Genomic DNA, 26,220 nt, shown 5'->3' with positions numbered 1-26,220 from the left:
AATCCTCGCTTATAGATCTTATATTAAAGTGTTGCTAGGATAACATATTTTTATCTGATGGATTTTTAGCAAATTTAATGACTTCAAAACAGTAATTATTTTTTCCCACAAGCTGCACAGTGATGTACAGACTATCTAAGAAATTTCCTCTGTTTATATAAAGAACATTAGATTTTTAAATATAGCTCATATTCATTTACGATAGAATTGGGCTTCCCTAGGGAATCATTTTGTCCAGCCATAAGAACTGGGCTGTGGTAAATGTGTGGGCCTCTCCCATGGAAAAACAGATAATGCAATCTTAGCACTGTTTCCTCTAACTAAGACTCCCTGGCTCCTGAAGACTCGGCAGAAGTATCAGTAATATAAGAAACGCAGCAACGCTTAAATTGTCGCAGGGGAGCACACGCTGCTGACAACTGTGTGAGGAAGCAGCCAAAAAGTTGACGGGAAGAAATCTATCACTTTTCACAGTGCCCTTCCAACCTGAACAAGCGCCTCTGTGATAGAGCTAAGTCAGCGGACTCCAGGCAGACGGATGGACTCTGACCTGACATTGACAGTGGACTTCCTGAATTATCATTCAACCAAGAAATGAAGACCAAGGGCAGGGACACACTTAAATGCACCTGGATGAGAAGAGAGGGACAGTCAGGACAATTTTCAGGGACTCTGGACCAGCCATGTAGAGGCAGAGAAAGGATGATGGAGGAGAGACCACACTTCCGACACAGGGCCAGGGCCGTCAGACAGGCTTGACTTTCCCCTGTGGCCACTGCCCTGATTCCACCTCACCGCCACACTTGCTTCTCCACTGGGAGACTCCAGACGACAGTACCACCTGCCAGCCAGGTATTCAGTTCGCATTATATATTAATAAGATGGAGTTTAACATAGCAGCAAATTCAGCAAGACACTGTACTTCAAAACACAGCCAGGACTGAGTCTGATTAAACAAAACTAAGCTGAGTTTATTAAGGAGGCAAAAGGCCTTCTGGTGATCACTGAGTGTCACCTAAAATATTAAAAAAAAATATTAAAACTTTTTCAAATGTACAAGAAGCATAGAAAACTGAAAACTATAAGCAGGACTGATTTATCTCAACATCTTAGAAGCAGATTCACTGCTATTCTTTTACCATACAACCAAATCTCTCCAAAATTCAGATCTTAAAAATACAGACTTGCTAGGTAGTTTCTCCACCTGCTTCCCTTTCAATCGGCTTCAGTTTCCTTTCATCTGGACTGGGAACAGGAACATAGAGCCTGGCACACTGGAAGGGCAGTTAGGACCTCAGTTTTAACATACAAGCACTCCACAGTATCCAGGTCACAGCTGTGGGTGTGGGACAGAGGTCTGCTTTCCTTAGGTTCTCAGGGGTTTCCACATTTTCTACAGGGAGCTCTGTCCAGACTTCTTAACCAGGAAGGAATAAATAACTATTCAGTTGACATAAGAAAAGCAGGACTCATCTTAGAAACAAAGTGCCACACAGGCAATCTTGCAGGAAGCGAATGGTAGGAGCTACCATGGTGCTGAGCCTAAGTCTGGAGCAACAGCGAGGCCAGAGCACTGAGGCTGGGCGGCTGGAAGAGGCCTTGTAGGGCTGTCACCAGCCCGTCATGCCCCCTGCTCATCTTGAAGCCACGTGTGTTCCTCCACTCTTCCTGTGAACACCCTCACCCTGTCTCTGTCCTGTTTATCTCTGAGCAGGCATGACGACACACACCCGTGACACCATCACTTAGGAGACTGAGGCAGACCCGTCACTAGCGCAAGGCCAGCCTCGGCGAGATGGCGAGGCCCAGGAGCAACAGAGAGAGCCTGCCTCAAAAGCAGTAAAACAAGGAGTTTAGCGGACAGAAACCTAGCTGCTGGGTAGCTACTCCTTGTCCCCTCAGGCCGCGCGGAGCTGCCAGCACACACTCCCTCACGCTTCTCAGAGATGTGCTAGTGTAGTGTGATGTTTTACTCATTTTGGCTTTTTTGATTGGGGGCACCATCTACCCAGCTCCCAAATAAATCACACGCAGAGGTTTATTCTTAGTTATGAATGCCTGGCCTTAGCTTGGCTTGTTTCTTGACAGCTTCTCTTAAATTATCCCCGGCTACCTTTTGCCTCTGGGCTTTTTCCTTTTCTCACTTTTGTGTATCTTACTTTCACGCTTACTCCACAGCTGGCTGGGTGGCTGCCCTGACGTCCTCCTCTCCTTGTTCTATCATGTTCTTCCTCCTCTGTGTTTCTCCTTCTATGTCTTCTCTCTGTCTGCCAGCCCCACCTATCCTTGCTCCTGCCTCACTATTGGCTGTTCAGCTCTTTATTAGCCCATCAGGTGTGTTAGACAGGCAAAGAACCACAGCTTCACAGAGTTAAACAAATGCAGTGTAAACCAAAGCCACACGACTTAAAATCATATTTCCCAACATGTAAGTGGACGCAGTGAACGATTCACGCCTGAAATCTTCCTTTTCGTGTTTTAGGACACAGCTGCGGGAAGTGACCAACATTGTGAATGGGAATCTGGGGACAAAACTGACGAGCTTGAGTCTGGGATAAAGCAAAAAGCAGTTCAGCAGCCTGGTTAGCTTCTCACTCAATCAAACCATCCTGTATTTTACTATGTAAACAGAATAAAATAATTTGAGGAGTAGAGAATGCCAAGGAAGTAAACCTACTTTTGATTTATTATATTCTGCACCTGAAAACTTATGAAGCCGAAGGTTCAATGTCTTTGTTCTTTAGTATGAGACTGCAGTTACCTACATCGATCTGAATGTCACGACTGCAGTGCACAAGGGCTGATACTGACAGCCTTCCGTGTGGCGGTGCCAAGCGCCGTGATCGCGGCTGATTGTGGGGCATGGGATGCTCGGAGTAACAGGAGGTTTAGCTCACTCATTCTCACACGCTGACCAGTGCTGTCAAGGCGTGCGGACAGCTTTCCTATCCATCATGTTATTTTTTGCTATTGAGTGTTTTATTTTGTATGTGTATGTGTGAGTCTCACTAATGTAGCCATGTCTGGCCTGGAACTCACTACATAGACCAAGCTGTTCTCCAACTCACAAACATCTTCTTGCCTCATCCCTCTAGGTGATTACGGCATGAGCTGTCATGCCCAGACTTTCTTTTTTTATTTCAAGTTTAAGGAAAACTTTTAATATTGAATAAATCTAAATTCTAGACAGTTGTATATTTTTATACTGTTATCATTCTGAACCAATAGATCCATAACTAGGTAGCCACTAGGGCTCAGTGTCCTAAAGACTCAGAAAGCAATGCTATAATGCATTTATATTAATATAGAACATGCATTAAATTAGAGAGTTTCTTGCTGTTCCTTTAGGCTTCACACCAATGATGGGAAATATGAGTTTTGAAATAAACTCATGTGTATATTATTTTTAATCACCATCTCAACAGTTTTCATAACTTCAAGTGAAAATATATGAAAACATGCAGATGAACATTTTAAAAATAGCCTAGAATAAAACCAACATATTATCAAATGGTAGTAAGGAAGGCAGTGGCTCAGGCAGTGGCTCACATCATCTTCTAGTTTTTGCCCCCTGGACTACACTAACGGTTAACTGATTTCTCTGGCTCTGCTTCTCCCTTGGCTCCACAGGTTAATTCTGTACACTGTCAAATCTTTTCTTCTCTTTTTATAAAATTTTTAAATGTATTTTTTGCCTGCATGCATGTGCCTGTGTGTGCCTGGTACAGATGAAGCATCTGCTGGCACTAGGGTTGTGGATGTCTGTGAGCCACGTGGATGTGCTAGGAATAGAACCCAGGTCCTCTGCAAGAGCAGCAAGAGCTCTAAAAAGCTGAGCCATCGCTCCAGCCCTGTAAAATGTTTTCTTAAACCTAACTCAAATCATACCATTTCTTTGTTTAAAACCCTCTGGTAGATAATATTCTTGTCACTAATATTTACCTAAATCTCATAATTAAGAAGTAATTATACAAACTCAAATTGTAGACTGCTTTATTTAAGCTCCTCTCTCTCTCTCTCTCTCTCTCTCTCTCTCTCTCTCTCTCTCTCTGTGTGTGTGTGTGTGTGTGTGTGTGTGCACGCGCGCGTGGTGCCTGGGGAGGCCAGAAGAGGGTATTTGATCCCCTAGTGTGACAGGGAGGTGTGAGCCACTTGGTGTGGGAACTAGAAATGAACCCTAGTTCTCTGGATGATCAGCAAGTGTTCTTAACCACTAAGCCATCTTTCCTGCCCCAGGAGTGTTAGTTTTAATTAGTAAGTTTCAGGCAAAAATGAGGATAGAGGATTCCCCTCTTCAGAGTACAATAGCTTTCCTTCTCTAAGCATGGTCCTCTCAAGGAACATCCTTGATTCTAGGGAGATAGAAGCAACCACAAAAAAGTGTATCTCCAGGGTTAGAACCAATATAACCAAACAAAAATACAGGGCAGCCTCAGTCCTTAAATGAGACAATGAGTTTTCTTGGGCGTACACACTACCGCACCCTAAAGTGTCAGTAATAGGTCCTAAGTGCAGTTCCTTCCTCTTCCTGACTCAGCCTCACCCATGAAGGGCAGCTAGAAGGCAATGGATGCAGAGCAAGCCTCCCATTCCACACGCTCTGCTGCACACAAGGAAAGCATCATGATCAATGAAGCTGACCTGACAAAGATACAGATCCTTGAACCCCACCATGAAATGATCCTTTCCCTCTATGACCTCTTTTTAAAATAGGTACAGGCCTATGTGTCCCCCTTACCCAGGTTGGACAGTAAAGCCATCTCAGCAGGGGCTAGAGAGATGGCTCAGTGGAGGAATACACTTGCAGTCAAGCCTGAGGAGCTGCGTTCAATCTCCAGGACCCACATGGTGAAAAGAGAGAACCAACTTGTGCAAATTGCCTTCTGACATGTGTCACATGGACCAACATGCATGCAGGTACATACATACACAGAAAATAATTTTTCAATGTACTAAAATTTATTTAAAGATACCTCATTTGTAGACTAATGAACTGACCGATGTTCTAAAATGCAAGGTTTTTATTACCTACAGATTTTGACACCAATTATCTTATTGATAATTAAACAAAATTAAGTCACCCATAGTGTCTTCATATGTACCCCTAGCAAGTCTTTCTCATGCCTATGAACATGTATTTTCCTAGTAATAAATCTCCAAATAAAATTCCTAGCATTATGTTTATTACACTAAATAGAAATCTATTTTAATTATAAATGCATTATAAAAAAGAAGTAGAAAAATCTTTACCTTTCTCTAACACTGCCGCATACTGTCTGATCATCTCTGGGTCTGTCCAGGCATTTGCCCATGTAAAATACTTTCCTGACTCTGAGCTATGACTGTACCTTCTTCCCCAGTTTTCTCACTTCGAAGATTTCAATTTCCTTATAGATCTCTCTATATACTTGCATAAAAGCTCCCCATATTGATTTCCATGCTGAATAACAAATCACTACAAATACGTATGTTCACAGCACTGTAGGTCAGAAGTCTGGGTGGGATTGATTTTAGGTCTGATCTCCCTAAGGCTAAAAAGGCACAGTCCTACCTAGAAGAATTCACCCGGGCTCACTTGGTTTCTGGCAGAACAGAGTCCCTGCAGCTATAGAACTGAGGTCTTGCTTCCTTACGAGCTGTGATCCAGCTGTGATCCAGGAAACTCTCCCAGCCACCTGAGCCACCTACAATGGCTTTTTACCCCTCTACTTTTTTGGTTTCTTGAATGAGTGAAATTACCAAACATGATTTTAGGGAGCACCAGCCTCACTCTTCCTTCACACCTGTCAGCCGGAAACCCTCAGGACACTGTGTCACTGACAGCATTCCTGCGAGGACAAAGCAAATGAAGTCGTGACTCCTCCTCCAGGAGACCACACCCAAGTCACAACCAGTCCAGACCACCAGCAAGCCTAGGAAAGGTAACACCAGGCAAAGCAAGCCTTGGTGAACTACAGATAACCCTGGATTCTCCCTCACTGAGGGAGAGCATTTCCTGACTTACTCAGCAGGAGGCCAGTGATTGGTACCATTTGCACTTCATTTGCATGCCCCACCCATGCTGTGCCTCCCTTTCACTTTTTTTTTTTTTTGAGTCAGCAGGGAAACACCCTCCTATGCTGCCCTAGATATTACAACATTCCAACCCAAAAAAAGTTTCTGTGGAATGTTTCTTCTTGCCTGCTTGTGATTGTTGTCCTCAGTAGTCAGGCCTAATCAGTAACACCATGCAGATGAGCAGCCGAGACAGTGGCTGAGACAGGGGTCTGCCTGGGCAAAGATGGCAGATACAATAAGGTCAGTAGAACACAAAAAGGCAGTGCCCAGAGTTAAGACTGCCAGAGGCAGAGGCTAGGAGCGACTGCAGGCCGCAGCCACTAGGAAGGTTCCAAGCAGCTGCCAAAGATCCTGCATTGGCAGCTGGGATGGGGGGAGGGCGTGTCCCTAAGGGTTCCAACATCCAAAGCTAAGAGCCAAAATGCGAGCTGGCACAGACTACTGCCGTGGATAGTTGATGCACACAGCGATTTCAGTAGTCTGCAAGTGTCAGCCGCTGGCATTTGTCACGTGGAGCAGTAAGCCTTGAATCCAGCACCCAGAGCCGTAAGTCTGTAGTTTCAAGCCTGAGTCTGTCGGCCCAGTCCATAAACCTTCATCTGAGTAGAGCTGAGACCTGAGCCTCACTGGGTGTCACTTCCTTCTCACTGGGAATGAAATGACTGGGGACCTTCTACGGCTGCAGAAGAGTTGTCCTACATCCCTGCAAGGTCATGAGCACATTTCCTCAGTGCATTCCAGGCCCTGGGCTTTAGGGATGAAAGTCTGGAATTCTGCACATCACCTCTGGATCACATCCTGGAGGCTACAGTCAAAAAGCACAAAGGTCGCCGAGCCACAGCACTAGAAAACAGTGAGGTCCCTTTAAGTCCTAAGACTGCAAACATTTAACAAATACAATAAAATGTAAGGCTGTTTTTAAAACTGGAAAGGCATAGATTGACATCAATTTAAAAGGACGCTGGGGCAAGTAGGAACATACATACATGCATTTATTTATTCATTCATTTCTTTCTTTATGGCATGTAACCTAGGCCAGCTTTAAGGCACTATGCAAACAAGGATGATTTAGAGTTTCTGATGCTGAGGTTACAGGTGTGCACCCCAGCACTGGGATTGCACACGGTGTTAGAGGAGGAGCCAAGAGCTCTATATCTTTATCAGCAGGCAGCAAGAAGACAGAAAGAGAGACTGGGCCCAGCTTGAGCATTTGAAACCCTAAAGTCCACCCCCAGTGACACATTTTCTCCAGCAAGGCCACACATCCTAATCCCTGTCAAGTAGCCCCACTTCCTAACATTCAAATGTCAGCCTATGGGGGCCATTCCTAGTCAGGCCACCACAAACACCTGGCATACAGAGGGTGGGAAATAGATGCTGCATGAAGACAGTACACAGTAGACCGGGAACACCACTAGCTGTCAGGAGTTTCACCACTAGACAGAGTTGCCAGTGAGCAAAACAAGAAAAAAACTCTACCAATACCGAGCTGTGCTGGCTCTAGATCCAGAGACAGGCAGTCTACAAGGGGGCTGAGTAACAGTTCCCAGGAACGGGAGAACACTGGGGTAGGTAATGGGAGCCCAGACTTAAAAAGTAACAAAAAGCTCCAAGTACGAGTGGAACTGAACTTTGCTGACTGTTTTATGTGTGTTGGTGTGTATGCTGTGTATGTGGCTGTTAGTGTGGGTGTATGCACGTGTGGGTGCCTATGCATACGTGCACATGCAGGTGGAGACGACAGTAACATTGGGTGTCTCTCCTCCACAGTCCTTCATCTGTATTTTTTGAGATGAAGTCCCTTGTTGAGCCTGAAGTTCATTGATTCAGTTAGGCTGGCTGGCCAGTGGATCAGGGATGGCCTCAGGGACCCCGCCATCTCTTCCGCAGTTCCAGCCAGGCACGCTGCTCAGGTTTTTTCACCTGGGTGCTGGGGACCCAACACAGGTCCTCACGCTTGACTGGAATTACTATTCTCAAAGTTACTATAACGTGAACACTGGCGAATCTACAAGTTGTTCCAATGACTCAGTCTCAGTACGACGAGCCTGGACCGTGCCCACCAGTGTCAACCAGCTGAAAGAGCACATTGACAGCTATGTATGACACCATGGAATGCGACACTCAGACAGTCCAAAGCATAACACCCTTCACCAAACACAGTGCTCCATTCTGTGCTGAAAGTTAGCGGAGGGAAAAATGTGCCCTTTGTCACCTTTGTGAAGATTGTTCCGTATCAAGAGAGCTTTGTTCGGCTGACCACTCAAACCTACTCTGCAGAGAAACAAAAATTACACTATCTCAGCTCATGGAACCAACATGAAAGATGATTTGAATTGAAATCCAGAAGACCTTTTCCTTGTGGGTCTAGGCAATGAACTTCCCCTTTACCTCAGGGTGTGAGCATCATTTTCTACTTCCAGAACTGAGCTAATCGAGGCCTCGGACATAGCTGACAAAAAACGAACAGTTGACAGATGAGCGGCCAGTGCTTAAATCTCTCTACCTAGTGTTGCACAGCTTCCAAAATGTTTTCTTTCATAGACCTTAAAATTTCTGGTCAGGTACAAGATAAACATGTGCAGCTCACCAAGGTAAAGTGCTTTGTCCCAGACACAAGAATTTTAGACACACTTCTGGGACTCAAGGCAAAATTTCCTTCCATCTTGGTGGCTCTGGTCTTTTCCACAAACAAACCAAAAGAGCAAGGTTGGGGGCTGGGGAGAAGGCTCAGCAGTTGAGAGCACTTGTTGGTTCTGCAGAGGACCTGGGCACAAATTCCATCACCCTATCTCACAGGCACTCGTGGGGCACACATTCATACACATGAAGTGAATTGTAAAAAGAGCAGAATAATAGAATAATTCATATCAAAGAAATTTTTACTTTTATAAAAATCCTACTTAAATCAACAAAAAATGAGCTACCATTGACTAAAATTATAAACTAGAAAATGTATTTTAATGGTCAAAATTTGAGACCCAATACTCTAATTTCCAGAATTATGTGAGCTATTCTAAGTATTTCAGTAGTTTATGTAGCTATTTAAAAATAACATTATATCCTTAAATGTGAGCCTGAATAATTAATTTTAAAGAAAAAAGACTCAGAAAAACAAAAACAAGACTTAGACAATATTTAAAAACATACACTGAAGGGTTTTGTTGTTGTTATTGTTGTTGTTGCTATTGTTGTTTATATTCCCTGGGCAACACACACACACACACACACACACACACACACACACACGAACAAAAGTAAATAAAACTTGAAAACAAAAGAGCCAGGTAGTGTCATGTACATCTCTAAGCCCAGTGCTGGGGGAGGGCAGGCAGTCTGCTTGGGTCAGTGAGTTCAAGTTCAGTGAGAGACCCTGAACCAAAACACAAGGTGTGTAACCTCTCGGAAAGACAGCCAACATCACTTGGATGCACAGGCGCGAGAATATACCCATATACCACACAGAGACATACACAACACAGTCAGCCCGCACACCAGGAAGCATTTACTTATGGAGTGAAGGAACAGAGCCTCTGAGTGTGGTGTTTATGTGGCTCTCAGGCAACAGTCTCCTGGGGACTGCATTTGAAGTTTCAGGTCAGTCACTATGAGCAGGAATGGGGTCTGGAGCCCAACAGGAACCAGTCCCAAGCTCACCCACAGCCTGAGGCCACATGCTTGACACCAGCCCCCTCCTCTCACCAGTCCACGTCAGCAATCCTGACTGCTCTCTACAGAATCTCTGGAGCTTGGGGGACCACCACCACCCTTTTACCTGATGGCTGACACAGGTTCCTGTCTAAATGGCATCCTGATATTTATATTGCTATATAAATATATATAATCAATATAAAAACATATTACTAATTAGCAGGAGTGTTTCACAGGTATGACAGAAATCACCCATATTATGTCTTAACATGGCTAGACTGAAAGTAAGCCTGAGAGAACAAAATTCACTATGCCTTTGCACTCTTCTTTATACTACACAACACATTATACTGGAGATATTCAAGATGCCCTGTTCTATTTTTTCTGAAAGATTTTTGTTTTACGTATATGGGTGTTCTGTCTGTCTGTACGTCTGCATACTGCATGTGTGCAGTGCTCACAGAGGTTTGAAGAGGGTATCAGATCCTCTGAAACTGAAGTTTCAAGCACTCTGAAGTACCTACCATGTGGGTGCTGGGAATTGAACCCAGGCCCATTGGGAGAGCCATCTCTCTAACTAAGCCATCCTGTTCTTCAGCGGCATGTGCTGTAGTATTTAAGATGAAATATAATCTACAGCTTACCTTCCACTGGTTCAGTGAAAGATGTCAGCATATAAACTCTATTTTGTATACATAGTCAAACGTAGAGAAAATATCAGGGCTGTGAGGTGGCTGAGCATGTAAAGGCACTTGGTGCCAAGACTGATGACTTAAGTTTAATCCCTTGAACCTATGTGGAAGGAGAGAACTACCTCCTTCAAGTTCACACACACACACACACACACACACACACTTGCACGCACGCACACATGCATAAAATGCAAAAAAAAAATTTAAGAGAAAATACAGTCAAACATCAGCTTCTGAATCTAATGCCCAGCCTCATCCTACCTCACTGTGCTAGCCTCTTGAATTGTTTCAATTTTCCATCACAAAACAATGAGAGAACTCAACCACCTATCTGCTAGAATGCTGTGCATTTTCCAGACTCCAACAGCACACTGAGCCATTCATCCCAACTGACTACAGATAAGAATATTTAAACAACCACCCAGGCTGCTAATGCATGGAGATACGGAAGCAGAGGTCTCTACCCCACTAAGAGCATAACTACCATGTAGTCACAGACTAGCTTTAAATCTGGGATTTGTGGGATTCTCTCAGGCTAGGAGTGAGGGGGGTTCTGACAATCTGTCTCTTGACTGGACGACATTGGCAGGTCACTTGTGTGGGTCCTGGGTGCCTGCCTCTCCAGCACTGCATGCCCTGGGCCGGCAGCGCTGCAGCAGCTAGGAACTGCTTCAAGAAGCCCTTCTCAAATCGGTTCCCAACAGAGCTTCCACAGAAACCGCACGTGAACATGGAACTCCCACCTATGTGTTCACAGTGCAAGCCCAGCTCTCTATTTTTAAGTATGTAAAAATGTGTGTATGCATGTATATGCTTGTATAGATAGATGAGTAGATGAGGGGATAGATGACAGACAGGCAGACAGACAATATGTAGCTAGACATTTATGTGCATGGGTATTGTTGCCTGCATGTATGCCTGTGCACCACATACATGCCAGGAAAGGTGCCCATGGTGTCATAAGAGACCGTCGGATCTCCTGGGTTGGGAGTTATAGACATTTGTGAGCTGACATGTGAGTGATGGGAACCGAACTCGGATCTTTAGGAAGAGCAACCAGTGCTCTTAACAACTGATCCATCTCTCCAGCCGCAAGTGCAGCACTCTTAAAGATGACATTTTTAAGACACTATGACTTCCTCTTCATGCCTCCTTCCCACCCAACCTCCTGGATATGATTCAACAATGCTGAGCCGCCAATCTAGGAACCGGTTTCCTCCTCTACTCTACGTCTCTTTTCTATGCCTCTGCCCCTCCCTCCAAATGGTTTTTGCCCTTTCCTGGACGGCTTCCACCCACCTCCATTAAGCCTCAGTTTAAAGCCCACTCAGCAGATTGGTGGTTGTCAGGGGACAGGGGGAGAGAAAGTGGGAAGAACTGCTTAATGGGTGTGTGGCTTCCTTCTGGAGAGAGGGATACAACTAAGTAGATAAAGGTGGCACTTGATAGCATTGTAAGTGCATTGAGAGTCAGTGAAGAGTTCTCTTCAAAATAGACAACTGGCTGACTCCGCACTCCCCATGCCTCAGCTCCACCCTGGACCAGAATATTGCACTGTATCACACACTCCCACTGGGCCAGTAGTTGCATTGTGTTGCACACTCCTCAGTGGGCTAATAGCTTGCACTATATCACACACTCCCACTGGGCCAGTAGTTGCACTGTGCTGCACACTCCTCACTGGGCTAATAGCTTGCACTATATCACACACTACCCACTGGGCCAGTAGCTTGCACTGTGTTGCACACTCCTCACTGGGCTAATAGCTTGCACTGTATCACACACTACCCACGGGGCCAGTATCTTGCACTGTATTGCACACTCCTCACTGGGCCAGTATCGCACACTCCTCACTGGGCCAGTATCTTGCACTGTATTGCACACTCCTCACTGGGCCAATAACTTGCACTGTATCACACACTACCCATGGGGCCAGTATCTTACACTGTATCGCACACTCCCCACTAGGCTGGTAGCTTCCTATCACACTTGCTACTTTATACTGATAGAGCTCCTCCACAAAGCGGGGAGCCTCTCATCTCCCAGTGCTTAGCCTAGGAGACTGAATGCTCAAGAAACATTACTGTTCTGTCATTGGTAAATAGAGACTCCATTCTTCACCCTCAGGGCAGCTACCAGAGGCAGATGTGGATTAATTTTGGAAATCTAGGCAACAGATTCAAATCGGTGCAGCTGATGACTGTGACAAGGTCTCTTAAGGAGGTAGCCACAGGACAGGTGCCCGGTACACGGTCAAGCGCTGATTGTACCTTATCTCACTTCATCCTCCCAACTACCTGACAAAACACAGGTATTAGCTTCCATTTTCCAAATACAGAAACAAATATGTTTAAGTAGTTTGTCAAAAGTCATGAAGCCAACTACCAGGAGTGACAAGACTCAGCTCAATGCACGCAGGCTTCAGCACCTGCCCCTGGAGCACCAGTGTTTGTTCCCCCACTTCCCACTGTCCAGGGCTCTCAGACGCTGTGGATAGGCATTCTGTGGCCCACAATCGACCTTTGCTAAGAATGAAAAGTAACTTCATTTCCCTCCTTACCAATTTGTTCATTACCATGATTGCTGTTGTTTATATTTTTGCGGTGAGTTGGTTGTTTGGTTAGTTGGTTGGTTGGTTGGTCGGTTGGTTAGCTGGTTGGTTAGTTGGTTGGCTGGCTTGTTGGTTAGTTTTTTTTAAAGTTTTTAAAAGCACTACCTGCTCTTGCGGAGGACCAAGTTTAGTACCCAGCACCCACAATGGTGGCTCATAATGACTCCAGCTCCAGGTACGCAGTGCTTCTGGCCTCCTCAGCCACCTAAGCTCACACGCACACACCCATAGACACACATAGTTAGAACTGATAAAAATTAAAACCTTTTTAAAAAATCAAAACCCTTTTAAAAGTCTGTCAAAAATAGAGAAATGAATTCTAAAACCTATCATAGTGATGAGCCATCTTGCTGGGAGTGGTGATCCCTCCCTATAATTCCAGCACTGGGGAGGTGGGGACAAAAGGATCAGGGTTCAGAGTCAGCCTTCACTACGTAGTTTAACCAGGGTTAGCTAGAAAAGTCTCAGTCAAAACCCTCCATAAGGCAGAAGTGTTTCTTTATGGTCCCTCGTACCCTCAGTAAGCTAGGTCCCCCACTTAGAGGACCCCCAATAACAAGTCGCTTTCAAAATACCCCACCTTCTGCTGAGTAGCCTGCTGCAAATAAGAAATAAAGAAATAACCAATAAAGAAGGAAGAATTATATACTCTTAATAGTTTACAAAGCATTCCTGTAGGGGCGAACTGTAGCTCAGTGGCTAGAGCATCTGCCTAGAATGTGTGGAAAGGGGCGGGGGAAGGAGGACGAGGAGGCCCCATCAGGAAGCACAGCATCCTATTTGGATTTTTACTGCAGTGATAAACTCCATGACTATATGCAACTTCGGGAAGAAAAGGGTTCATTCAGCTTATCCTTCCAGATTACAGCCATCCTGGAGGAAGTCAGGGCAGGAACTCAGGCCGGAACCTAGTGGAGGACCTGAAGACAGAAGCTGAAGCAGGGCCCCCAGAGGAATGGCACTTACTTACTGCTCCCCGTGGCTTCCTCTTGCTTTCTTATATAGCCCAAACCACCACGGGTGGCCCTGCGTAGGCACCCTGTAGGCTAGGTGCTCCTGCATGAATTATTAATCAAGAAAATGCTCCCACAGACTTGCCCACAGGCCACTCTGAGGGAAGTGTTTCTCAACTAAGGTTCCCTCATCTTAGGTGACTTTAGCCTGTGCCAAGCTGACAGAAATGAAGCAGCACACCCAGAGGATTCTCTGCTGGCTTCCCCTTTATTCTGTCCAGACTCCAGCCATGGGAGGGTGCCATCCACACTCACACGGTCTTCCCACTCACTCCTCTCTGAAATACCTTCACCAGCACACCAGAGGCATGCCTCACCAATCTCCTGTGGGATTCTAACCCAGCCACGCAGACAATGGTGACTACCCACCACGTGTATATGAAAAGGATGCCTGGATAGAGAGTCAGTCTTAGCAAAATTGATAAATACAATCAAAATATATCATCTCCAAACCAAAAACTGTATGCCTTTTTCAAACACACACCCACACACGCATATAATCTTCCAGACATCAAGTGGGCAATCTTAGTTTGATTAGGTCCTCATGACTTACACTTTCTTAAATATCAATTGGGATAATGTGCCAGACGAGCACACATATACACACAAAAGCGTAAGTACAGATGGCGCAGAGTGAAAGTATAACATCAGTGTGGAGTTGGAGATGGCAGCTCTAATGGGACACACTAGAGTCTGGGACACTAGAGGTTACACACTGGAGACTGGTATACCACGGGTTACACACTAGAGATTGGTATACCACGGGTTACACACTAGAGACTGGTATACCACGGGTTACATACTAGAGATTGGTATACCACGGGTTACACACTAGAGACTGGTATACCACGGGTTACATACTAGAGATTGGTATACCACGGGTTACACACTAGAGACTGGTATACCACGGGTTACACACTAGAGATTGGTATACCACGGGTTACACACTAGAGATTGGTATACCACGGGTTACACACTAGAGATTGGTATACCACGGGTTACACACTAGAGACTGGTATACCTCGGGTTACACACTAGAGACTGGTATACCACGGGTTACACACTAGAGACTGGTATACCACGGGTTACACACTAGAGATTGGTATACCTTGAGTTACACACTAGAGAATGGTATACCTCGAGTTACACACTAGAGACTGGTATACCACAGGTTACACACTAGAGATTGGTATACCACGGGTTACACACTAGAGATTGGTATACCACAGGTTACACACTAGAGATTGGTATACCACGGGTTACACACTAGAGACTGGTATACCTCGAGTTACACACTAGAGACTTGTATACCACAGGTTACACACTGGAGACTTGTATATCATGAGTTACACTCTTTGGAAAGATAAAATAGCCAAGTTTCAATATAACAACTGTCACAAAATTAAATACCCAAGACAAAAACGCTAAGAAATAGGAGGGAATGAGACAGAGGCCCAGCTGCAGTGAGAGACACGACTTGAGCCCCTCTCAAGCAGCAAAAACAAAGATGCAACACCCTTACCATTGATGCAAAAGAGACCTCAGAGAATGAAGTAGAAGAGTTCAAACAAAGGAGTACTAAACATCGATGAGCCACAAACAACAAAACAGGCGTGTACGTCCATTAATGAAAACAATTTAAAACAATAGTTTCTCCAGTCAAGTTGGCAGAGATCCATAACTTCTTCATCAGCAGAAGGGTGTGGGAGTGCAGATCTCTGGCAAACACGAGCTGGTTCTGAGACAGCCCATAGGAAGTCCTTTCTTGCCCTTAAACGGCCCCTCTTTTCCCCATTTCCACACAGTTCATGGTACAACTCCCTAGCTTTAAAATTTTGTTCTTGCCTTGTTGAGACAGGGTCTTTCTGTGTAGCCCTGGCTGTCCTAGACTCACTATGTAGACCAGGCTAGCCTGGAACTCACAGAGATTGGCCTGCCCCTGCTTTCCGGGGGCTGGGTTAAAGGTGTGTGCCATCACACCCAGCACTAAATTTTAAATTATATCCATTTGCAATGGTAAGGGGCCGAGTTTCTGAGCCATGCTACCAAGCTTGTTATTAGCTACTAGCTATAAATCATGAGCAGGTAAATTATTTAACACCATCTGAAATGAAGGCAACAGGGCCATTTGTCAGGATTGCTGTGAGCACAGACTGAACACAGATCACTTAGAACACAGGTCAGGCAACACATTCAGTAATTATCAGTTACGGGGACTATTGCTAAAATTCCTTACTCATAAGCAATATCTGTGAAAACAATTCACGAGCGATCACAGTGCTCTTAATGTTTGCTCAGGTCCTTTCAAGTTACTAACAGCTCTTTAAAAATATTATATCTATTTGCCTTGTATGTGTGCATGCTACATGTATGCACTTCATGTGTGCACACTACAGCTAATGTGTGAAGGTCAGAGGACAATCTGGAGACCCAGTTCTCTCCTTCTACTATGTGGGTGTGGGGCATGGAAGTCAGGTTGTCAAGCTTAGGGGCAAGAATTTTTAACCCTTAGCCACTTTGCCAGTCCCATGTACAGCTTTCAAGTACAAAGTTAATTTGAATAACACAGTATTCAGAAGTCATTATTGTAGGATCAAGGGGGTTCTATGTTAACTGGATAACCAAAAGGTGGTTCAGCATCTTTCAGTCAGAACCACTATTAACTCCTATTAATGGAGTTATTATAGAATGGACTCCTATTTGGCTGTTTATCCTCAACTGTATTTTGTTTTCTACAACAATCATGCACATTTTGTGGGGAGGAACGTCTGCTTTCCACACAGAAGGTTCCTGATGCTGAAGAGAGTCTAGGGTCTCACATAGGCTCGGCAAGAGCTCTACCAGAAAGCCGCATCCCCAGCCCTGAAAGGTTTAAGACCAGTCTTTTACCCTGACAGGTATAGTCTGAGGCTTGCTTTCTCTGGAAGGTCTGTGCCGTGCCAGACTGGATTAAACAATCACTTGTCGTCACAGCCCTCTTTGACGGGGTCTTTGGTCACTCTAACACATCAGCCCCTCTAACACATAGGTCCTCTTAGGTACACTGTGTTGGAGATGTCACCACTTGAAGATGCCCACAAAGTCAGAATTTAAGTATCAACAAAACTTTTTGTGATTACAAACCATCCAATTTATTTGTGGTGGTTGGTTTGGGGTTTGGTTGGGTGTTTGTTTAGATTCATTCTGTTGGTTGGCTGACTGCTTTCCTATATCTTAGCTCTAAAAGAGATACATACCTTGTTTAGCTATGTACAGCTAAAGAACTTTTCCACTGTGTTACCATTGCAGGGGGTAAGGCAACATGAGTCAGCCATCCCACCCTCCTGCTTATGATTTCAGAGACACTTCAGCCATCTGACCTGAGGAATCGTGGGGCCTATCTCCTGTGACTGTTCAGGCCTGGGGGAACTCTAGCATCCTTAGGTGGCAGGGCAGATGCTTGTCTAACTCTGACAGGGAGAAGTAAAGGTGTCCAGGCATGGGGGAGAGGAAGAGACACTGAACCCATGGTGTAACATGTTAATCCAGTCTTCTGTAAGGTCCACACAGCTGGGAAGAACTTAAATCTGCTCACCCTTAGGTCTGTCAGGAAGGGAGAGAGAAAGAGATGAAGCTGTCAAGTTCCAAGTGAGGATAACTTCTGAGGATAACGGTTTCATGACCTTGCCACTTCTCCAAACAACAGTTGAAACTTGTCGAGTAATTCTAATTTTAATTCAAGGCTTTTTTTTTTAAAGGAAGAAAAGAGTCTCCTATGAGCCCCAAGCTGCAGCCTCCTGCCACCCTGTCTCCCAAATTCTTAAGTGCGAATGGCTTGTTTCATCTACATTGCAAGACCAAAGTTTGTCTCCAAACCTGCTGCCTCTCTGTGGGCTGCTTAATTACACATGTATACACACACACACACACACACACACACACACACACACACACACACACAGTTCTTCTGCCTCAAAGGCTATTCTAATTTTTAAGCTTCCAATCTTTCTTCTGACCCCACCCTACACATCTGTGCTCCTACAGCAATCTATAAATCTATATGAATCTCTTGTGCACGGTGTATGTACAGGTGTGTGCATTTTCATTCGTGTGTGTGTGTGTAAAACAGATGACAACTTCAGCTGACCTTCCTCAGGGGCCTTCCACTTAGTTGCTTGAAACAGAGGCTCTCAGAGGCCTTGGATTCACCAAGCAGGCTGTGCTAGCTGGTCAGCTAGCCCCAGAGCTACCTTGGGCTCCACCTCCCTAGTGCTGGAATTATAGGCATGTGCTATATGACACCAGGGTTTGGAGATCACACTCAAGTCTTCACGCTTGCAGGGCCCCTTACTGGTGGCCGCCTCCTCAGATCCTGCTTTACACGGACCACAGTGCTCATACAATTGCTTGTTAGGGTTTTATGTCTAACTCTCTTCGAATCCTTGGAGGCTGTGACCAGATCTTTATTATAGAAACCTTAGTGAAGAAAAAATGAGATCACATCCAAGGTATGGATGAGGTTTATTGTAGCTATGAGGGAGAATTTAGCCAAAGGTAAACAGATTGAACATGGCCATGGGAGGTGGGGGCTGTCAAGACTGGAGAGATGGGGGCAAACAGACCAAGAGGTCAAGAGGTCAAGAGGCCAAGAGAGTACAGAGCCAAAATGTTTGAGTTACAGGAAAGAGAAGCTGAAAGAAGGGAAACAGAAGCCCAGGCCCTGGGAGGAGGAGGAGGTTTAGGATGGGGGTGGGGTGGGAGGTGCTGGGAGGAGCCACAGGAACTGAGTGAGGCTTTTCCTGGGTTTCTTTGAGAACTAACACTTAGGGCATTGACTAAATTCAGTAAGTTCATTAAAGCAAATGCATTGTGAGCCCCCAGTTATAGTTATGAACTCATGACCAATCCTACTTCAACTATATCCCCTCAGGATATTCTGAAGCAAGCCACAGGCTCCCTATCAGTTCATCTGTCAGTGCTTTGCTAAATAGTCCGCTGAGAGATAGACAGTCTTCATAAACACAGTCCCGTCACCACCGTCACAGTGAAGTCTGCTGAATAACTCCATGTCGAGTTTATAACTGCTGGTCCCGTTTCCACGATTGACTCAGAAGCTTGTACATTTTACAGCTATTTAGCCAGGGGTTCAAAAGAGTCCACCATTTCGATTGGTGAAGGGCTTCTAAACCCTTAACTCTCTTGGGAGCTCTAGGTTCCTTCTCCATCTCTTCCCTCTTCTAAAGAAACTGGTTCACCTTAGAGCTTCCCACAACCAGGACTTCGGAGGCTACTTCCCACAGTCCTCTTCTGTATTTCTAAAAGCACTGGCTATGATGTGAAAGGCGTATGTGTTTGGGTGTGGCTCTTCTCATAAGAACTCTAACATGGTAAGGACTATGAATAAATTATGTCTGTCTTTCTTGAGACAATGGTAGCCTCTAATGGTCACTTGGTCCAGACTCTAAATCCAGTAACTCATTCATGACTGTAAAACCCTAAGGTATGAACCCCCCATTCATGAGCTAGAAAAGATGATGTACTAGTTCAGCCCTTTTCCGTCTATTGTAAGAGCTTTCTCTTTCAGAGATTCTGTTTTGCTGAGATACAGTTCACACAGGGAAAGAGGCCTTTATTTTTCCTGAGCTTAAAAGAACGCACCTGTGCCCAAGCATCTTCCAAAGGTGACTAATTAGAGTGCAGTCCATTGACATTATCTTTATTGATGCTTAAAAGGTCCCATCCCTGCTGGGGAGGAGGGCCTCTTGACTGTGGTTTCAAAGTCCAATCTTTGATAGCATTCTTCCATCCACTACGAAAGTGATTACAGGCTTTGCTGCCCTTGCCTTGGAATTGTCTCATTCTCCAAAGAAGGGTATAATTATTAACCCATTATTGAGCCCAATTTATATTTTCCATAGTTTCAAAACTAGATAAGACATCTGTGAGGCTGGAGAGATGGATCAGTGGTTAGGTGCTCGGCTTGCAAGCCTTAGGCATAAATTTGAGCTCCCAAATCTATACAGAAAGGCAGGATAGCATGTGCTTGTAATCCCAGCCCTGGAAACTGGAGGCAGGAGGATTTCTGGGACTTGCTGGCTAGCAGAGCTAGCTTAACTGATGAGCTTCAGTTAATATGAGTCCTTGTCTCAAACGTGTGCTCCTGAAGATGTCCTCTGTCCTCCACATACATGACTACACACACTCACACATGCACCCTCACATATGTGAACACACAAGCACGCATAAATTTAAAAATAAAATAAATAAGCTGACTATTCCAGTTTCTAACCTGATATGGGGTGTTGTCTATTATGCATAATAAGGTAATTGAAATCCTAAACTATCACTCAAGTCTGGACTATGTGAGAAAAAGACACAAAGTGGGAGGGAGACATATTGGGAAGATGTGGACAGTTGAAGGGATGAGTGGGAGTGGATATGACTAAGATACACTGTATACATGTATGAAATTTTTACAAAGTGTGTATATATATATTAACTTTATATATGTATAATATATTATGTTAATATAGAGAGAGACGGAGAGAGAGCACTTGATAGATAGAGAAAGTGGTTGAAGGCACTTGCTGGTCTTGCAGAGAATATAAATTTGGTTCCCAAAATTCATGTCAGGTGGCTCACAACTTCCTATAACTCCAGTTCCATTGGGTCTGACGCCCTCTTCTGGTGTCTGAGAGCACCTGCACTCGCATGTGCAACACACACAGGCACACATATAACTAAAAATAAATCTTAAAATAACACAAAAGAGCCTGAACACTGTGGGGGAAAGACAGTAAGCTTGCAGTTTAAATGTTTAAATATGCATCCGTTTCCAGGTGACACTGATGAGGCATTAAGGCTGAAGCTGAAGTACAAAAAGGGAACTCCGTGGGTGCATGCATGCACATGTGAGCGCCCAGCATCACGTGTGAAAGTCAGAGGACAGTCTGGCATGTCATTCCTCAGGAGCAAGAGTCCCCCTTGTTCTGAGACAGGGTCTCACTGGCCTAGAGTTTCTAAGTAGGCTAGCAGGGCAGGTCAGCACTGCCCAGGATCTTCCCGCCTCCACTCCCTGCACGGGGTTATAAGCACATGGCACCACATCAGCATCTCCCACCTGGGTGCTAGGGCTCTGAGTCCTCATGCCTGCAAAGCAAGCATCTGCCCAACTGAGCCATCGTCATAACCTCAAAAACCCTCTTCAATCGTAACCTTCCTCCCGGGGCCACAAGGAAATAACACAGGATAACAATAAGAAGCTATCTAAACAAAGCATTAATTAAGATAAATGTTTTTAATTAAAGGTTGGGCTTTTCAATGACAACAAGTAAACTGTGCTTAGTAACTCATCCCGAGTTTAGGATAAGTGTAACAATTTGTGCTCTTAATTATTCACATGACCCCCAAGTCACTGCAGTGATAACTTAGCATCCTAGCACACACGCCAATCCTGGGGTCTAAAACCTGAAGCCTTCATTCTCAGAACCATAACCTAAACAAAACTCATGTTTAAACCTTTATGCTTTCTAACACGTAGGGCCTAATAGCCTTGGTGGGAACAAAAAGTGGGTTTGGGGTTTGGGGTTTTCCCCCAGTTGCTCTACTTGAAACCTTAATCCTTTAGGAACAGCAATAGTTTTCTCAGGGGCAGAGACCAGCAAGATGCTTCAGAAGGGTTTCCTTCCCTTAGAAAATCCACTGCTCTGTGTAACAAGTAGAGAAAGGACAGCAAAATGACGATTACAATCAAAGACTTAATAAACCAGGCTGCAGCTCAACAGTTAAGACAACTTGATGCTCTTGCAGGGGATCCAAGTTCGGATCCCAGCACCTATATCAGATGCTCATAACTCCAGCTCCAGGGGATCTGATGACACCCTCTTCTGGCAACACACACACACACACATGCATTTTTTTTTTAAAGGAGTTTAATAAGTTACAACAGTCAGGATAGGTGCTATTTAAAGGGGAGAGCCCTGACAGAACTGCTTACAATATTTATTTGTAGCACCCTCTGCTCCATCTTGAAATACAGCCCCTTAATTTTATTGCTCAAATGTCCTAACTTGAACTCCACAAAAATGAGTAAGCCTGCTATTACTGTACATCATATAACTGGCATAGATCTGATGCAGTACTTCCAGCCATTTAATGATCCCATTGGGAAACGGAAGCTCCAATTTAGCAATAAGAATAAATGTATGTCAGGTGTGGCAGCTCACACCTGTTAATTCAACATTTAGGAAGCTGAAGCAGGGGGGACCTCCATGAATTTAAGGCTAGCCTGGACTAGACAGTGAGTTCCCAGTCAGCTTGGGATAGCCAATGAGACCTCATCTCGAAACAAGCGAACACAACACAAACATTTCCAAGTCTGTGGTTAATAAATGCAGCTATCTCCAAATCTGAACAGGAGAAGATCAACCTTCAGATACACACCACCAGCCAGTGTAGTGGCAAATGCCTTTAATGCCAGCAGTGGGGAGGCAGAGACAAGCAGATCCCCGAGTTTAAGACCAGCCTGGTCTGCAGAGTGAGTTCCATGAAAGCCAGGACTAAACAGACAGACAAGACAAATCATATATTTAGCAATATTGAGCACCGTTAAGTACACTTACTCATATGTGTACGAACACATCCTCATTCACTGAACTCTAAAGCCCTTGACCTTGCTCTAACTAACGTTGCTGCCGTGGAGAATGTTGAAACTTACTTCTCCTACATGCAACCATAGCTTGGCAGGGGACGGCACAGTGTGCTGCACACGCCGTCATAAAATACTCACACGGTTACACCCTCAGTCTGTGGCTCAGCTGGCCAAGCTGAGACGTAAGCAAAGACAGCTATGGTATAAACATACCAAAGTTGTGCAGAGTAAACTATGATCATTTCCATGAAAATTAAATGAACATTTTAAGACTCGCATTAGGAGATTCGAAATCTGAAAAAGGAGGGAGAAAAAGGAAGCCAAGCTGTACACCCTCTTACATTACAGGGAACAAATGTTTAAAAATGAAACTGAGCCAGGTAGAAAGGCCCATGCCTCTAATCCCAGCATTCGGGGAAGACAGAGGCAGGGGGTTCTATGCGGATAGCCTGGTCTGCCTAGTTGAGTCCCAGGGCAGTCAGGGCTACATAGTGAAACCTTGCCTAAAGAAATAAATGTAACCAAACTAAGAAATAAAAATGCACACTAAACCGAATTTGGGAGGGCTCTGTTGTTCAATATTGCCCCTTGAGAAGACCAATATAAAATCACAACATCAAAGGTTAAATTGTATAAAAACAACCACTTTCCGCCTAGGGAACACTACAGTCATCAAGAATCATAGTAAAGAGCCGTTTGTGTGACAAATCTGGGCTTCCTAGACAGGAAGGACATACAAAATCAACAATGCACAGAAAGGTAGACTGGACAACCAGTTCCTAGCAAAGATGCAGAGGGCTCAGAAGGACACGAAAACAGGGTCAAGTTTACCCACCAGGAAAATACAGATCTAAAGTATCCTGAGAGTCTGTGAGACCCTCGGTGGGTAAAGGGACTTGCCACCAAGACTGACCATAGTTTAGTCCCCAGGACCCACATGGAAGAAAAGAACAGACTTCTGATAGTTGTCCTTTGACCTCTATACGCACACACTGACATACATGCCCATACACAAGCAAACACACACACAAATAAATAATGTGGGATTAAAAAAAAAATAAAGTACCCTGAGACACTGTATCTTATCTATCAGACACATTGCGCTGTTATTTATATAAAGTGTGGGCATGCATGCCTGTGTGTCTCTGCTGGGATGCGCTTTCTCTAGGGGAGCATGAAGGCAAATCATAACCCCAGTGGATTCTGAGGAAGGTGGGGCTGAAGGAAAAAGATGAGAGACTGACAATCTGTTGAAAATATTTTTGTCCTGGTAGGCATTAAATCAGGTGCTGGATCTATCAAAAAGGTTTATGGCCAAAAGCGGAGCTGAAGAGAGGGACCCGGTCGGAACAACATGCACACGCATGACCAAAGCAGATTCTGGGTTGTACAGACTGAAAAGCTCTAAGTCCTGTCCTTCCCGATGGTTTGGCAGTCTTCTATCAGGCACCACATCCAGCTCTCTCATTTTAAAACTCCTACACAATATATCCTGTGCCTTAACAAACTGAGACGTGTGTGCCGCTTCAGAGAAGACACTTTTCGCACCATGCATTTAATTTTTATGATGCTAAAAAACGGCAGAATGCTCAGTTTAGTGCATTATAAAGACAAACTCGAGAGCTTCAAGGTCCAAGTGTATGAGCCAGCATGCATACTGAGATACCAGCAGCAGCTACGACCTCTGGGCGTCTAGAAAATGGGAGTGAAGAAAAGAGACATAACCTCCACGTGGGAACATAAATCCTTGGTGCTGATTAACTTGGGAGAAATACAGCAAATACAGCTTTTGCTAGCGGGGAAGAAGCTGATCTGTAACCATGGTTATCTCCAATACATTACGTTTTTCTGTCAAATATATTTAAGTCAAACAAACAAAAAGAATTCTCCTGTGAGTTTACAAAACATATCATCCAACATCAAAGACTAAGCCGTCTGAATCGATTATTTTTTTCTCTCCCACCCTACCCATTTTGTTGGTTTGTTTTTGAGTCAGAATCTCATAATCCAGGCTGGACTTCAACTCCCTGCTTAGCCCAGACTGGCCTTGAACTTGTGATTTTTCTGCCTCTGCCTCACAAGTTGGAATTCACAAGCTGGAATTACAGACAGGCAGCACCACACCCAGACTCCAAATAATTTTTCCTATTTTTTTTTAATCTTGTTTCTCCTGTTTCCTTTACCCAACTGAACTACTACTAAAGGCAGCACTTCAGGAAGACACTGATCTGAATTACTCCAAAACCGGCCACAAATTAATTTGTATTCTCATAAAAAAGCATACAATCCCCTCGGTGAAATCTGTATAAAATTATGGAGGTCAATTTTAATTACGACCACCAGGTAAGCAGGCAGTTTGCACACTCCACCTCCTCTGTTTGACTCTGTAAAACTTTTTAAATAGAACGTCCTTAATGACAGAATTTTGATGATCCGGCCATTCTAACCTGCCAAATTACCCAAGTTCCAACATCTGCAGGCAGGATGTTTCCCAAGATTTCTGTTCTCTCTGCCAACTCAACAGAGAAGCAATACAGCTAGCTCCACTTCTCTCTGGCCGCACACGGAGGCCAGGCTTCAGTTCGGCACCCACATCCCGCACCCACCTGCCCCACAGGTGGGATTTACTCTGCCAACAACAGGACAATCACCTTCCCGACTTCGCCATCCCCGGGGTTAAACACACAAGCGAGGCTTTGTCTACATTTGAGATCCCTATTCTCTCCCAGCCTGGCTGAGAACCAGACTTCCCTCTGACAGCGGTGGACACACTACTTTCTCTCCCTACTCTGGCAGGGCTGGAAGCCGCGGAGCCAGGCGGGTCCGGAGTCCGCGTGGGGCGGCACCGGGTTTGGAAGACCGGGGCCACCTGGACCCCGGCGCCGCGTGCACCGAGCACGATGGGGACACGCGAAGAACAGGGGAACACCACGGGAGGGCAGAGACGGGGGTCCCCTGCGGAAAGATGGGAATGGTGGACCCCGCAAGGCCAAAGTGAGGAGGGAACCTGGGGCTCCTCCGAGAAGCTCAGATCCTCGGTGAGGGGCGCAGCAGGAAGGGTCCCCAGGGTCCCCGCCGCAAGCGCTGCTCACCGTGCTGGCCACCGCCGTGGGCGATGAGGGCGATGTGGGGCCGGGCGCGTCCTGCCTCCACAGCCGGGACTTGAGGCTCTTCATGGCCGCGGTTCTCAAGGGTCCGGGTCCCTACCCGACTGCCGGCTGCGGGCGCTAGGGCTGGAGCAGCGGACACCCTGGAGCGCGCCGGGCCCGCCCCACCTGCCACCTGGGGCCCGGGGGCTTCGCTCAACACGGTCGTTCCGGCAGCCAATCGGGCCCGCTGCCTGGCTAGGGTGGGGTCGGTCTCGACCAATTGGAAACCGGGAAGGGGGCGGGACTTCCCTTTTAAACTTCATAACACCCTTCCTCTCCCCTCTGGAGGAAAAGTTAAGGAACTTCGGCTTTGCAGCGCGTGGAGTTGGACTGCTGGGTGGGCGGAGGCGCAGCGCCGGTTCTGGCCTGTGGTGTCTGTACACTTGGGTGGTCTAAGGATAGAGAAATCCAGCCTAGA

General features: G+C 45.3%; 1 protein-coding gene across 1 annotated transcript in view; it reads right to left on the bottom strand.

Moving 5' to 3' along the window:
* Uaca (uveal autoantigen with coiled-coil domains and ankyrin repeats) overlaps positions 1-25,943 on the bottom strand; it is an 84,341-nt gene extending 58,398 nt beyond the window's left edge. The window contains exon 1 of the mRNA XM_048423708.3: positions 25,746-25,943. Coding sequence (XP_048279665.3) covers positions 25,746-25,829 — 84 coding nt within the window. The 5' untranslated portion in view covers positions 25,830-25,943. The remainder of the gene's footprint in view (positions 1-25,745) is intronic.
* Between the last annotated feature and the right edge of the window lie 277 nt (positions 25,944-26,220).

Source organism: Myodes glareolus, chromosome 4 (genome assembly GCF_982192425.1).
Source record: "Myodes glareolus chromosome 4, mMyoGla1.1, whole genome shotgun sequence".
NCBI lineage: Eukaryota > Metazoa > Chordata > Mammalia > Rodentia > Cricetidae > Myodes > Myodes glareolus.
Note: the sequence above shows the minus strand (reverse complement) of the source record. Positions and strands in the feature narration are given on the sequence as shown.